The 15,796-nt window shown below is 43.7% G+C and overlaps 1 protein-coding gene and 1 non-coding gene across 8 annotated transcripts in view; both read right to left on the minus strand.

The window, feature by feature from the left end:
• Positions 1-1,014: 1,014 nt before the first annotated feature.
• Positions 1,015-15,796, minus strand: part of PRRC2B (proline rich coiled-coil 2B) — a 67,733-nt gene continuing 52,951 nt past the window's right edge. For 3 of the 7 annotated variants that reach the window (XM_067541924.1, XM_067541925.1, XM_067541923.1), the window contains exons 24-33: positions 15,463-15,567; positions 14,749-14,941; positions 13,741-13,791; positions 13,084-13,181; positions 12,165-12,292; positions 9,798-10,038; positions 7,746-7,922; positions 6,961-7,052; positions 6,231-6,312; positions 1,015-5,732 (exon numbers count right to left, since the gene is read on the minus strand). In XM_067541924.1, coding sequence (XP_067398025.1) covers positions 5,592-5,732; positions 6,231-6,312; positions 6,961-7,052; positions 7,746-7,922; positions 9,798-10,038; positions 12,165-12,292; positions 13,084-13,181; positions 13,741-13,791; positions 14,749-14,941; positions 15,463-15,567 — 1,308 coding nt within the window. In that variant the 3' untranslated portion in view covers positions 1,015-5,591. Of the gene's footprint in view, positions 5,733-6,230; positions 6,313-6,960; positions 7,053-7,745; positions 8,425-9,797; positions 10,039-12,164; positions 12,293-13,083; positions 13,182-13,740; positions 13,792-14,748; positions 14,942-15,462; positions 15,568-15,796 lie in introns of those variants that run through there. The other 4 variants (XM_067541928.1, XM_067541927.1, XR_010918600.1 and 1 more) reach the window with 3 other exon arrangements.
• Positions 14,444-14,527, minus strand: LOC137148965 (small nucleolar RNA SNORD62). The gene has a single exon (XR_010918624.1). It is a non-coding gene; the product is annotated as a small nucleolar RNA SNORD62 (small nucleolar RNA).

Here is a 15,796-nt window from a genome sequence, read left to right on the forward strand (position 1 = left end):
GACAGCAAACCGCACGCTAGTCACGCGATCCGGAAGCTGCCGTGCGCGACTCCGGAACTAACGTCAGACGCAGAGCGGAAGCGCCCTGTTGCCATGGCAACAAGCTACCGTCTCTGTCGGCCGTCGGAGGGGCGTGGCTCAGGGGAGCAGCGAGCAATGGTCGGTCCGCCCTGGCTTGGACCGTTGCTGCTCGGGCACGCGCTGTCGCCCTCTGCCCGCTAGCTCGAGCAACGTCCGTGCCCAGGTTCGCAGCACGACCCGGCCTCGCACCACACACAGCGCCACCGCCGGCCTTCAGCAGCGGGCCTGGGCCTGGCCGCGGGGTCAGACGCGGGGTCGGGCGGCAGCGCGCACAGCTGGTTTGCCAAGTCTTAGACACGGGCACGTTTCAGCAGGTGAGTCAGGGCCGGGGGGGGGTTGGTTACCTCCGCAAAGCCTCGTGCAAATGTTAAAGCTGCAGCATGCGCGGCAGGAAGGTGCGCGCTGTTTTACTACGGGAGAAAGAGAGGAGAGGTGACTGCCTGCAGTTAGAGCTCGTCAGTTATCGGGAAATACATTCGCCTTCTTCCACACTGCTGCGGCTCTTACCGCCAGTGTGATTTTTACCAGCCTGCGGTGTTTACACTACAGCTTCCCTTGCCGGAGCTGCACGCTGCAGCACACTTGTCTTCCCCCCACAGCCAGCGCTAGTTCTGCAAGAGGGTTTACACCTGCACAGGACTCCCACGTTTATGTTTAGTCTAAAAATGCAAACGAGCTCCGGGACTGTTTGTTGTCACAGGTCTGCACAACAGCCCGCCAGTATTAGGATATAAATGAGGTGGAGAGGCAGTATTGGAAACCACTGAACCTGTGTGTACCTAAGACATTCAGCGAGGCACAAACACCTGTTTAGTTATGGTAAAGGGTAGCATTAAGTGTTCAGAGAGCATGGGAATAGGCACACTATAAAAACCTAGACACACACATTTCTCTTCCTAAAAATGTTAACCAAACAGAAAATCACACAGGGAATTTGAGAAAAGCATAATCTGCTTTATTTATTTATTTTTTATTTAAATAAGAAGAATTCTTTCATATGGAAAGAGCTAATACAATCACATATTTGAAAGGAGAAACAATAGGTATGGAAAAGGACAGGGCGATAAAGAATATGCCACCACTGGCCTGGTGATTTTGTGATTTGAGTTCTGGTCCAAGGTAAAGTGTCCAAAAAGTATAAACAGGTTGCACATTACACATTTATCCATCGTCTGCCCTTTCAAATATCTGGTCTACATGAAAAGACAAAGAGGAAAGGCCAAAAAAACTTTACTATACAGGTCATGAGGTTATAAGCTTTAAGGAATACAATATCCCCATGAGAAACAATGAATGCAATTTATACAGAACCAGAGAAAGACTTAGGACAATGCTTGACATGCTAAAGAGTGAGTTAGCCTCATTGCTGCTGCTGTGATTCCCAGGGCTATCGGTTAGGTGGTGACTGCAGACATCTTGAGGAGACAGGGACAAGTCATTAAACGCAAGAGGTTGTCTATGCCACTTGGGATTTCTTGGTTGTCTTTGAATGTAAAAACAACAAACTCATAAATGCATAGCTGGACTATCTCTTCACAGCTAGTGGTTCCATTGCTTTAATAATTTGCTCAGCTCTTATTGATGGGCCACAACTACATTACAAGGATTCTGCTTCTTCTTATAAATGTAATTCTTATGAATAAGAGTAATTTTTCATACAAGGAAACTGGGCTGCCCTCTGCCAAAAATAGTTGACATTTCAAGGAATTTGTGCTTAACCAGTCAGGAGCAAAACAGGACAACATAATGCAACAGAACAGATCTTAGCATGCAGTGGTACTTGCTTAAAAGTGAATATAGTAGCCTGCCAGAAAGTGAGACATAGCAGGAATGCTAAGCTCTGTTTTTATATATCTATATAAATATACATGAACCACAGGGCAGCTTGTAGTTTTGTAGCATTCTTGCAAGGAAATCTATTAAGTGGAGCACCTCTCTGCATGTACACAAACATATGAGATTCAATGGGCTGAAAACACATTCAGAGTTACTGACTACTGTACAGCTGTCAAAGGGCAGAGCCAATAGTTAATTATGGAAGATCAACAATACTACTTGCTTTATTGGTGACTGTGCTGATTCAATCTTTTATTTAAAATATACAGGGAACCTTTTTCAAAACTCAGGTTTATTTTTTTAATTGAGAGCTAAAAGCAGACTGAACACAGAGGAAAGCAGGCAGCACTGAAAGCAGCTGACAGGCCAGCAGTCACTGTGCATAATAGAATAATATTTACACACATACAGGCTTCAGGCCTTCTGCTAAATAGTCTGGTTAAAATGCAGAACAAAGTCATCCTCTGAATACTTCTGCTTAACCCATTGTTGAGAGAGTATGGATTCTACCTCTCCCTCCCACTGCAAACCGTATCTGTCACAGCAGCGGGAGCTTGCATTTTGGCAGTCAGTTTGCAGATAAAGCAAATTTCAGCAGCAAAGAAGGAATAAGTCATTATGGGGACCAATGTTTCAGCAGTGGAGATGGCAAGTAACCACCTATAAATCCATCAACATTCCATGTATCTCCATCCTCTCCCTCCCAAAGATGAATTGGTTTAGCCTCCAAAGTCCTTTACGTTTCTGTACCTGGAGGACTGGAGACAGTTCCATTTGTTTGACTCTCAAGAGCATCACAGACTGTACTAACTTTGTACTGGCTCTAACAAAAAACAAACATAATATGGCAGAGAAGTTAAAACTTTGGGCTCTAAAACTGCTTTCCATCAGACAAAAATCCATTAAGTAAAAATCTTGTAAACTGCAGTGGACAGTCACACAAAGGTGATGAACGGAATGAAGCTCTCATGCATTTCTTGGCCTTTCCCGCACAGAATAATTCAGACATAATATATAAATAGAGCAGTGAAACATTTACTTTTTCACCTAGACCTACAACATCAAATACATATAAATAAATTCTAGTGTTTTATTCTGTTTGGGATTGGAGGGGGTAAAGGATAAAGAGGAATGACCTTTTTCAACAGAAAGTACTATAGTTCTGATGGCATTTACACCAGAGGAACTGAAACATCTTGTATCTAGCAATAACCCGATTTCTCCAGCACATAGGACTATGTAAGAGTCATATATGATGAAGGAAATAGGTCTGAGTCTTTGAAAAGATTAAGTAGTATATGCAGGGATGGAAGGAAGAGAAGAGGGGTTTGGGTAAATCTTTAGCCAGTAAACTCTGGTCTGATATCTTGGGCCAGCTGGACACAGATTTGCAGGGAGTGGGGTAAGAGCACAATGTAATAAAGAAATTCAAGCCAATTCAATTGCTTACAATATTCCAAGGTGAAGATTTTGGGGCTGGGAGGCAAGGCTAGAGAAAGGGGGTTGGATGACTCACTGGTGGAGGAGTCTTTGAAACAGGAGTGAAGATCAGCAGATGAGGATACAAGTTTGGGAGATTTCTGAAGGCTCTGTGTGTCATTAATTCTCAAGCTCTGTACTTTCTAGAGCGGTAGAGATATGCTGACACACTTTCCTGTAAAGTTAAAAATCCACAAAATAAAAAGTTTTTTGTTTTTAAAAAGTAATAACCTCTCTCAATCCCTTCAGGATTCTCTACCATGCGCTGAAGGAACATTACTATGTCTAAGTTTGTTCAGGCTTCTAAACTCTTTCTAATGCTATTGTATAAACATCCTGATTTATACCTAGCTTAAAACTTCAAATGCATTTCTAGAAAATCTTGGAGAACCTTCCCTTCTAAAAAAAACACTTTCAGACCCCTTCCCAAATACATTCTTTGTTCAAAATGTCTTCTTTGGAACCACCAGCAAATTACCTGCTGCTATCTAGCATAGGTAGATGGGACAGTCAGTAAGCTATCATCTACCAGAGAAGTGACATTTTCCTTCCCTAATTTCAAAATAACAGAGTCCACCACTCTGTTTTTTCAAGAGCTAAACAGTATAAACATGTTAGTTGGAAGTGGTTCAGTTTACTTAAGACCATTATCAACTTTAGGACCCATGAACTGTCAGGTCAGTCCTATAAGAGAGAGAGATACACACCACACCTGATTAAAAAAAAACTCCCAAGCCCTTTCCATTAGGACCTTTTTTAATATACCACCAAATTCTTTTGAGGAAGGGCATAACCACTGTATGCAACTGCACCAAAGGAAATAATCACTTGCTGTTAGTCTGGGGAAGGAGAGAAAACACAGGGATGAATCCAAACTGCCTCTATGTAACCATATGCTTCTGATGCAAAAAACCCTGAATTTGTGTACAGACTGGTATGAAGAGGGGGGTTCCCACTGGTTTGTGTCCATGGGAGTTGTGCAAAAAGCTGTGAAGACAAGGAAGAAGCAAAGAGCAAGACCTGGAGAAGAAGGGACAGTGAAGCTCAGAGAGCAGCCGCTGGGGAAACAGAGCAGCCCTACGAGGCAAGGAGGCATAAAGAATTAGAGCGCCAAGGATGGAGCATAGAGAGAGCATCACAACTACAAAAAGTAGTCCAAATAGACCCGTTGGCTCTAGCCAACTCTTCTGACCCATGCAAGGTATGGAGATTCGTTAACAGATTTTACATTTTGTAAATCCATGATTTACCTCTCGCTCTGTATTTGGCAGTCTCCAAAACAAAACCCAACCCACAAAAACAACTAGATCCAGATGAGCTTGCAACAGAAATTCAGTGTCTTTCCTTAAAACAAGAACGCCACGTTTTGTTGTGCACAGGGCACCCCAAAGCTACAGTTAAGTGGTGCAAGTTTCAAGATTAATGCATTGATCTACTATATACCTTTGTTACACATTTACTTCTAAAGCAAGCACTGCTTCTAGCTTAAAACAAAAATACTGAAAAATTACTGAATGCCTTAACTGTCCTGTATTTCTCTTAATCAGATAATTTGGAAGGCTAAACCTCCTGGGGGAAAAACACCCAAACAACTCAATTTAAAAGAGTCACAACTATCAAATGCAGCACAGAACTGTATATAAAATTAAGTAGGGTTCTGTCTCAGAACATGATCTTGGTTTGAGGAGTTATTTTCTGGGAGGAATGAGGGCAGAGAGAAGGGGAAAATGAGAGAACATATACAAATTTCGCAATAAACAAAAAGATACAGCTTTTTTTTCTTTTTCTTTTTTTTTTTTTGTAAAAACCTCAGCTGCCTTTAAAATGAAAAACCTCCAACTAACCCCATTCCCATTGTCGCCATTCTTCTGAGACAGAAGTAAGGAAGGAGAAGGATGGGCTTTGCCAAATGAGCTATCATGGCTGCCTATGGGTGGGGTATGAAAAAAAATGGTTTGAGCCACTCAATAGTCACGTGGGGTAGATGATTGGTTTGGTTTTTGAGCAAGCAGGTCAATGTCATATCCACTGTTTCAAACTGCTTTGTTGGAAGAGGGGCTCGAATTAAGTTGCATTAGTCAGTCAGTGTTGGGTCGGTGGAGATCTGGCCAGACGTTCAGAACTTCCAGTGGGGTACAGACTGAGCTGCAATGCCTCTCTCAGCCAGTAGAGATAGCTGGTGATCATTGGCTTTCCTAGGCCTTGCTTTCCTCCACTTTTACTGCTTGAGGTTTGATCGCTCCTGTGCGCATCGGCTTCATCTGGTTTGCAGAGGATGGTTCTTGCAGTTTTACAGCTCCCAGGTTGGTTTTATTTTCATCTACCCGCTGCTTTGCCTTTTGACATAGAGAAACAAAGAGTTAGCTAGCAAGGGGACCTAGGATCAAACAGACAAAGGTGTATAGCATAACTGATAAGTGGGGACAGGCTGGAGTGGGGCAGATTATTTAGTACTACAAGGTCTTTAGCGGAGGAGCCTTAGTTCTGAGTTTGGAAAGCACCTAGCAAATGGGGTTCTGGTCAATAACTTAGGGCTCCTAGGTGCTATGGTTATTCAAATAAAAAACCAAACAGCATAACACAGGCAAAGCCCTTTAACAGAACCATGCCAAGGAGGAAGTGTTGCTCCTGGGCTCAACATAGACATCTAGATAAAGTGTGTGCGCACACACACAGACGTCATGGGGAAGCAAATTCCATGTCCTAGCACTGCCAACAGCACAGGCAGGGTTGCCTGCCAGCTCAAAACACAGTGGTAGGATTTCTATGAATCTGGCAGCATGAAAAGAGCGAAGACCCTCAGGACAAGGCTCAAAGGTATTAACATACTCTACCTGTTGTACGTAGTGTCCCTGCACGGAACCCATATTGACTGCTGGTCCAGATGGCTTCCCACTGGGGCTGGCAGAGCTAGGCCTAGAAATCAAAGGGATGAGAGTATACATGGAGCATTACTGATGGAACAAGAACATGGTCAGTGTGAAAGGAAGGTCTGTTCAGAGGACACAGCAAGCAGGGACAGTTGTGCATTAGGATATGCTTATATGGCCAGTTGAGCTCTTAAAAATGCCAATGCAAATGAAAGCACATTCATTAGATGGGGGAGAAAATGCAACTAAGAGTCAAGGAGGCTTAAAGTCTGAGGTTTTAGAGTTTCTGGACATAAGACCCCTAACTTCTTGGGCTTGGGAGGACAGAACTAGAATTCTGACATTTATTCCACATCCCAGCGTTTCCACTTTGGCAAGGAGCACAACACCACATTCTTATTCCATTAGAATCTCAAGGCTCTGATGCAATCCACGTAACTTTCTGCATTTCTCCGAAGTTCCATAAGGCTAATTAGGGTGGTTTGTGGGGGATTTTTGACCAATGACATTTTTATATCAGCTTCTGGACTAACATACAGATTCTATGTTTGAAGATATTAGCAGATCCTGCAGAAGAAAGCATGATACAAACACCATTTCTCTGCAAGTGCTAAATACTATACTCTTTCCCATTCAACACTTTTCAACCAAAACCTCATTCGAGAGCTATGGGGCTAAGCTCCGAATCCTTTACCTGTAAGTATGTGGTGATGGTACAGATCCTCCGGAGGACATGTTCTGTTTACCATCTGTGAAGTGAAACCCTTTCATTTCCATTTGGGAGGACTGAGAAGGGAAATGAGTTAGAAAATATCTTCTGTACATCCAAAGATCTCAAAGCACTTCACAAACACTTCAATCAATCTTTAGCCTTGCCCCCATCCTCCCAACCCCCATGAGGTTATTCCCATTTTACAGCTGCGGAAATCGAGACACTTGGGCAAAATGAGTTGCCCAAATTTACCCAGCAAGTCAGAGGCACAAGCAGGAAGAGAACACAAAGGCCTGACTTCTAGTCCCCTGTACTCTCTTCACTAGAAAACACTTCTTATAAGAATACATCTAACCAGACAAAAACATTAACACGTCCACTCAGATGGAGACATTTTACAACTGTGTTGCATTTTATGAGCAGTGTTCCATGTGTGCCAGTGGTTTACCAACCATCTGATCTCTCAGTAACCTTGGAGTTTACATTTAATTTAAATGGAAATTCCAAACTGGATCCCGATAGGATTCTGATACCTGGAAGTGGAATCAAGAACAGCAGTAAAACTGGAGAGACTGCTGGCTTGGGCTTTGGAGACAGAAGGAATGGAATGGAACCCCTCTGCTTTCATTCAGATCATTGGTTTCAGATAAAGATGCAAGCAAGCAAGCAAGCTTCCCCATTAATGATTAACTATCCTCACAAGAGGCCTTTTTAAAAACCCAAACCTTAAAGAATGCCAAGGTGTTCAGGCAGTACATAACCCTTACCTCCCTGCTGGTAGTGAGGACAGAAGGCTGAGATCCAGGTGGAAGAATCCTGCGGGGAGCTCCTACAGACAAATTCTGTCCCTGAGGAAGCTGGATGGACTGTGGCAAAATCATTGGCTGCTGGCCAGAACCATACCGGGGCAGAGGAAGCTGGGACCCAGGCATAGGCATTGTTAGCTGCATGATAATTACATGGGATTACTTAGTGGAAATAACTATGTTCCATCTCAACATGTTCCTTATTGATACAATAAAAGCAGAGTTTTGGAAGAAGCATCTTAAACCTGACACACTGCTAGAGAATAAATGCAGATATGAATATTAAAGAGGGACTTCCATACTGAAAATCATTTTTATAGAGTTGCCAGACCCTGTAACCACATCATCTGTTCTTTTAATAAAGTGTTGTTCTAGCAAGACTGTGCTCAGATACAGGGCTTTCCTGATTGCCTGGAGCCTTCATCGGTTCTTCTTCAGTCTTCCTCGTGGTAACTGCATGGCAAGCCCTCTGAGTGGTGATGGCAGCCACAATGGCGTCAGACAGCTCACCTTTTGTTTTCTGCTCGATGTCCACATCTAAAAATCTGCTATACTCCTCTGCTGATGTGATTTCAGGGACTGGAACATCAGGAAGGTTCACACTGGCCTCAGCTTTACGTTCCGTGACAGGCTTCAATCCCTTCTTGAAACAATTGATGATGGTGGTGGTTAAAAGTGATTAAAAAATTAACTCAGGACTCAATGGCTATTAAAAGAGACCAAATTTTCAAAGGGCTTGTAAAACATGGGGAAGGACAGGAGGCAAGAAGAGGCTACCATTTACAAACTCAGGCATAGTTCATATACACTGCCATGATCCTTAGCAAGCCATGCTGCCTTTTTTTTTTTTTTTTAATGAAGTGGGTGCCCATATATATCACGCTGTCCAAGAAACCTATTCACTTTGCATGTGGGTTTTCCTTCTGTTCCTTGCCACTTTTGCTAGTTATCAGAGATCTTTAAGGCAAGAGTTCTCTCCCTCGCAGCCTCTTGTTCCCTTTTAATCGATCTGGTACTTCGCATAATTGCAGGATCTGGGACTTCCCATGACACCACATTGTAATGACAGAGGATTAAGGCTTCACTATGTAATCCAAGAAGGAAAGGCCAGGTTACACGATAAAGCACGTCTTCAAATATTTAGTTGGCCAGTAACCTCTTCATTTCTCCCTTCTAAATTACTTTCTGTGATTAACAATCCTTGTTCTTGAGTCTGCCTCAGCATGAAAGTCCCTCTTTAAGATAACAAGATTAGGAATATTCTGGTTTTTATTATATTTAACATTTACTGTATTGCACAATATAAGCAAAGTTTACAGCCAACTACAGTACTTCTCCACAGAAGCAATTCAATAGTTGTGCTCAGCATCATATAAACACAGCTGCCCTCACAGTAGGATTCATTGTGCCTTTCAGAACTATGTTTAAGAAATAAAAAAGCAAGAGGATGACATTTAAATACATTGACTCTTCTACTAAGATACCACCCAATAGACTAGCAGAAATTGTTAATTAGGCCAAGATGCTCAATGAGTTGAAATAAAGAGATGGGTCTTTAAAGGTCAAACAAAATTACCCTGAAAACATTGATGATTTTAAAATGGTTACTAAAGATATGGGGAGGTGTTGGCCTATTGAAGCTGGGGCTCTAAGTGCAGCTATCACTGCTATGTCATGGCCTCAGATTTCAAAAGCACAGTAGGAGTTTTAAGAAACTGCAAAGCAGCAGTCACATCAGTAGTGGACACACAAGTCACAGTCTTTTGCCATCAGCGGAAAGAGGACACTTATTTCACTAAGTGAACCACTGTGTGTTTTAAACAGGTACACATAACAAGTAAAGCACCGCAAAGTTTGGTGTGCCATATTTCAAATGTCACTATTGTCTCCTTATGAATGCCTTACTCATGAAAGGATATGGTGCACCATAAACAGCAACCAAGACCCAGTCTCACAAACTGCACTTCTGTGAACACACAAACAACAGGGGGGCATGCTAGTTTTGTTCCTAACCTGTGTAAGCTGGGAGTCCATCATCTGTGAAGCTCCCATACTGGCTGCCTGGTTTATCTGGCCTTCATAAACCAGTGTCTGGCTTCCACTCATTGGCTGATAAGGGGACCCAGATTGTGTTTTTACCATCTCCAAGGGCTGCATGCCTGGAAAGGCGGAATATGGGGGCTTCAGAGCAGCACCTCCTGTAAGGACCATGGTACTGGGCTGGGACAGACTGGGGTGCATGTACACCTGAGACCTAAAGAAGAGAAATGGGTTAATGCAAAATGATAAAGCTTATTAAAGACTGTATACAACTTCCTAAATTGCTTTTGGCTGGCAGGCTGCAAACAGCATTCTAAGAGGTAATCTCTACTACAAAGATCAACTAGGGAATAAAAAACCTGTAGTTCCACTTTTTTTTCCAGCCCTAGTATTTCATTTTGTACAGATCCTTTCACACTCATCCTAAAGCTCTTAGGGCTAAGTCCCCATCTCACTGAAATCAATAGAAGTTTTGTCACTGACTTCAATGGAATCAATATTTGTCCCTTTATGAAGTTCAGTTAGATAGTGGCAGTGAAGTGATTGTAGCTCACTCCACTCTGGGTGATAAAAACTGTTTCACTGGTAAGAGAATGTTTCCTAGGGTATTTGGGTGATCTCCATCAGCAGACAAGAACCAAGGCTTCATGGCCAAAGTCCACCTTTCAGCAGATCAGTTTCTTTTATCTAAAGATCAGGCTAAGGGCACCACATGAAGGCCAGTATGCAGCCACAATCCCTGCATCCTTTTGCCAAATTCTCCTTATTTGCTTCTTGCAATACGCCTGCTTTCCCAATCCAGAGACTCTTCTGAGCACAGGCTGTCAATCAAATGAATTCTGCAAGTGTTCCATGGGATATGGACAAACACCCATGAGAACTGCAGGAATCCTGCATAATCTCAGTCACCCATACTGGAAAATCCCTTCAAAATTATGAGCCGCCACCACCATGGTGCCTGTTCCTCCCTAGGAGCAGTATGAAATCAACTAGAATTAACCAATTCTAGTTAATTTATCCACAGATGACGTCATGGAAAGGCCACTTTGCTGAAGTACAGCAGAAAGATAAAGAGAGAGATACTCATCACAACTTATGAGTAAGTTTTGAAGTCTTCATCCCCACATTCGTATGAGTATTTTGTGGGGAGAGATGTGCAATTTCCCACCCAAACAGTGTAAATTATAGCACTGCATTGTGGGAAGGGAGGATCCAGGTCATGAGGATTACATCTACACTGCATTCTAAAACCCATGACAGCGAGCCTTACAGCTAGGGTCTACAGATTCAGGCTCAGACTTTGGCACTAAAACAGCTGAGCCTGAGCCCAAATGTCTACCCAGCTGTTTTTAGTGCTGTAGTGCAAGCCCTGTGAGCTCAAGTCTGTAGACCCAGCTCTGAGACTGGCTGCCATGGATTTTAAAACACAGTGTAGACATACCCCACAAGTCCACAGTAGTTTGGCAAGAGTGAAAATGATTCACACAGGGTTTGATGGGCTTTAACATTACTGTAGAAAGCCACTTATATCAAGATTAAGACATTTTGAGGCCAAAAGGGACCATTACAGTCATCTAATCTCCTGCATAATGCAACCCACATGGTCACATAGTAACTCCTGCGAGCCCAAGAGCTTGTGGCTGAACTAAAGCATCTCTTTCAGAAAGACACTCAGCCTTGATTTAAAGATACCAAATGATGGTGACTCTACCACAGCCCTAGGTAAATTGTTCCAGTGGTTAGTTACTTGTACTTTTAAATTTGCATTTTATTTTCAGAGTTTGAATTTTTCTCCCTTCAGCTTCTAACCACTGAGTCTTGTTGTGCCTTGGTCTTCTAGATTAAAGAGCCCTCTTATCAGAGGTCAGCTCCCTGTGTAGGTGCTGATGGACTGTGATCAAGCTGCCTCAATCTTCTCAACAAGCCAAACAGATTGAGCTCCTTCAGTCTCTCATGGCAAAGTGTGTTTTCCGGCCCATGAATCATTCCTGTAGTTTTTATTGAGCCCTTTCCAGCATTTCAGTACCCTTTCTGAAGTGTGGACATCAGAACTAGACAAAGCATTCCAATAGTAGTCTTACCACTGTCATATATGGAGGGAATATCACCTCCATGCTTCTACTTGGCGTTCTCCCATCTACACAAGAACCCATCTCTTCTCTACATCTGTTAGGAGGGGAAGGGAGAGTACTGTGCACATACTTGTGTGTGGGGATGGGGGGAGGGAGAGGTGCAAAGGTGGGACATTAGGAAGGGGGGAAAGAACGTCCCTGCAGATGTATTTTGCTAATCAAAACATGAAAGCTCTGGCCATGGGGAATAAAACCCAGGAAATGTTACCTGAAGGGCTGTATGGAGCTGTAGATCTCCTGGGACTGGGAGACAGGCAGACCACCCCTCAGTCCAAGCTGAGCTTGGGCCTGTAAAGATGTGTGAAGAGAAATCGGAATCTGCTGAGCAGCGGCAGCCTGCAGAGGAAATTAAAATGATTGAAAGACACTAAGGCAGCTAGAATCCCTCCTGTGGAGTTAAAAGTCCATCTGTTTCTTCAGCTAGTCACTCCACCACAAAAATTATCCAAGCTGCAACTCCACCCAAATGACCCCAGTGTCATTTCTCAGGCCAGCACATGACTGAATAGGAAGTGAATGACAGCTCTGTGTGAGAGAATGGGAATTTAAAGCTCACAAAAAGGGTCAGAACGACTACCCTAGGGGACTGAAGCTCTCTGTACACAGAACAGGCCCATCACATCCATCACTAGGCTAGCTCCCATGTGGCTCTGTCACTGTGCCTCAGTTCTTACCTGGAAGGATTCTCCACAGCCCATCCAACCCTGTTTGCTGAGTCTGTCACAGCTGCCAATTAGTACTGGCCATGTTGGTGGTTTTTGGGACATGGACAGTTATCTACAGGGAACTGGTCTGAGGCTCAAACTGGTTACATATTTTGCTAAGAACTGTGCTGGGAAATGTATAGAGGCACTGTCTCACTCAAAGGCACGACTTACACAGCTCACCCCAATTAAACTCAGTCAAAAGATACTGGTGCAAAAATTGGTATCTCCCTTCTTCCACCAGCCTGCTCCCGTATTAGTCACCTATAATATCATCTGGGGAGCAGCTTTCATAGACTTTGAAGGGAGCCACAATCTAGCTCCCCTTGGCTTGAAGTAGGTCAGCTCACTATAAGAGGAAAGAATAAATGGACAACTCTGAGGACCTCCCCATCCAGAAAAAAATTGGCTTGATTGTTTTACCTGTTGGTAGCTCTGCTGCTGAGGTATAGTCTGAGGGACCAAGCGTGGCTGACTTGCAAACACGTGGCCATCCAGATACAGGGGTGGGATGTGGTTACCTAGAATTTGAAAGGAAAGGGAAGGAAGATTGTGACAAGCTAATCTTATCCACTCCAGCAAAATCAGATCCCAGGGATAGAGAGAGGTACAGGCACAGTACAATGGACAGAAATCTGCAGACCTACCAAGTCCATTCTCCAGTATGTTAGCAGGCAATTGGCTCAACAGGTCTATACAGATTTATTAAAGCAGAATGGAAAATAGGAAAATTACCAGCCTAAACATAAAATCTACTTGCCTGTCCTTCACCTTAATGACAAGATTTACTCAACAGCCACTTACCCTAAGTGAATATTACTTTTCCAAGGTAGGTATTATGGACTGTGAAATGATCACCCATCCGTTTTCAGTGTACATTATGCCACCTGCAGAAAGGTTGGCAGTTCAGGAATAGGTGAGGTGGGCTACAAACTATTCTTAAGTGCCATGGCAGTCAGCTTCGATTAGTCTGCTGCCATCAGATCTTTGGCACTAGAACAAAAAGCATGAGACAATGGCAGCATTTGTGGCATTCATGCAAGAGACAGAGCACCTGTTTGCTTCAGAAGATAGGCTTACATGTGGGACCAAAGGAGGAAGCGTAGAGTGATCCTGTACAGTTCTGATGCACTGTAAATAAGGTGGGGATGAGAAAAGGACACTTCTCAGTGGCTTTGTTTTCTAAATGGAAACTGACCTCAATTTAGTCACTCCAATGACCCACCTACTAGCAGCTATCTTCTATGGAGTATAGAGCCCACCTCCACTCTCCAGCTGTGGAAAGGGAGGAAGAATGGCCCAGTCAGGGTGCTAGCCTAGAACTCAGAAACTCTGGCTAAATTCCCTGTTCTGCAACAGATTCTCTGCATGATCTTAAGCAAGACCCTTAGGCCTTGTCTACACTACACAATTTAAGTCCACCTATGTTAGGCTGATGTATAGTCACTGCACTAATTACTGTGGTTTTTCATGTCCACACTACCCTCCTTCTGCCGATGGTGTGTCCTCACCACAAGCACTTGAACAGACTTCAGTTTGGGGGAGGAGAGGGGGTGCTGACAGCTGGGATCTCCATGCAGTGATGAGAGGCAAAGTAAGTAACGCAGTGCCTTACATCAACCTAACTCAGTCGTGTAACCCTACCTCACTGAGTTGTTGTTAGCCTAGATACACTGAAGATTATGAGGTGCTCAGATCTTATGGTAACAGGAACCATATAAAGCACCTAAGATAGCTGGAACGGCCTTGAACAGAGAAATGGTACAATTGTTGAAAAAACTGAAGTCTCTGCCATAGAATTTCTTCCCTTCCCTTTTATGGAGTACACAGTGAAGGGTCAGCAGGATCTATTGGACCATCACAGAGTCTAACAATCACTCAGGGTGGGCACGTCCCCATAAAGACGTGCACACAAGGAGTTCTGACCCTGTGCCAGGATCAAACCAACACTGGCTGAATACTCAATCTGGATGGAACCCACGCTTTCACAAATACATAGTAGATGGTCCAACAGGGCAACTCATGGGGTATTTTATTGCTGCTGCCCCATTTCTGCTTGCAAATCTGGAATGAACAGTTGGCAGGTACCTGGAATAGATGCAGAAGGTGCTACGGATGCCACGGGCATAGGAGGCATAGAAACACCGCCAAAAGAGCTGTAGCTGACACCACTGGAAGCTCCGACACTGGAAGGAGGCTGGATGCCTGAGCCAGCTCCTCCTGGAGAGTTCTGTTCTGGTAAACTAGGGGAATTCTCCCAAGCCTTGCGTGCAGACTCCATCTATAGAAGTGAGGAGAGAAAGCAAATGATAATGGGACATGGAGCCACTCACCCGTAGATTATTGGTTCAAATCCAGATCTGGCTGGTAGTTACTAAAATGGTTATCTAATGGCTGTTTGATAAGGGTCAACACCACAAAAACCCACTGCTGTTGGCACACTAGCTGGCCCCTTTACTGGCAGGCACAGCACACTGCCCAGGCTCAAACAGGCCATGAATACTGAATTGTTCTCTTGCACACCCCTTGAAGTCATTACAAGATAGGGTTGAGGTGGGTAAGCTTGCTGTATCCATTCTATGGCTGAAGAGGACTTCAGTATCCAGGGCCTCAAAATGGCACCCTCTCCCCTGTGCTGAACTCACATATGTACACACAGTGTTTTTAAAGGGGCCAATTACAGACTGCAACTGACCAGTGAAACATCTGGGCTGTTGTGAAAGTTCTCTCCCCCTTTACTACTTTGGCCTAAAAAGGTCCTACTTTCAAAGCTAACACAAGCAGAGTTAATGACTTGATTACCTTAAGAGTGAGGTCTGCAGTGGGGAAGGACATTGGGTTCAGGCCAATGCACCGCTGTAGATGGTGATCTCTTCGCAGAATGGGAATGGATTGCGTTAACCCTGCCTGAAAGGAGATTTTTAAAATGCTGAACACTAAAAACGTCTAAGAGTACAGGAATTTAGGAAAGCAGAAAGTCAAGTGGAACCTCAGCAAGAAGATCTAAACAGCAGCAGCACAAACTATTTTGTCACTTCTGATCTTCTTACATGGACTATGGAATTGCCTCAACGTTGTAAAAGTGTAAAGCTGGCTCAACCGTAGACACATAACAGATCCTGGGCCAAATGTAGCC

This window comes from Emydura macquarii, unplaced genomic scaffold (assembly GCF_026122565.2).
Source record: "Emydura macquarii macquarii isolate MOO-44397 ecotype Brisbane River unplaced genomic scaffold, CSIRO-AGI_Emac_v2 contig_691, whole genome shotgun sequence".
NCBI classification, from domain to species: domain Eukaryota; kingdom Metazoa; phylum Chordata; order Testudines; family Chelidae; genus Emydura; species Emydura macquarii.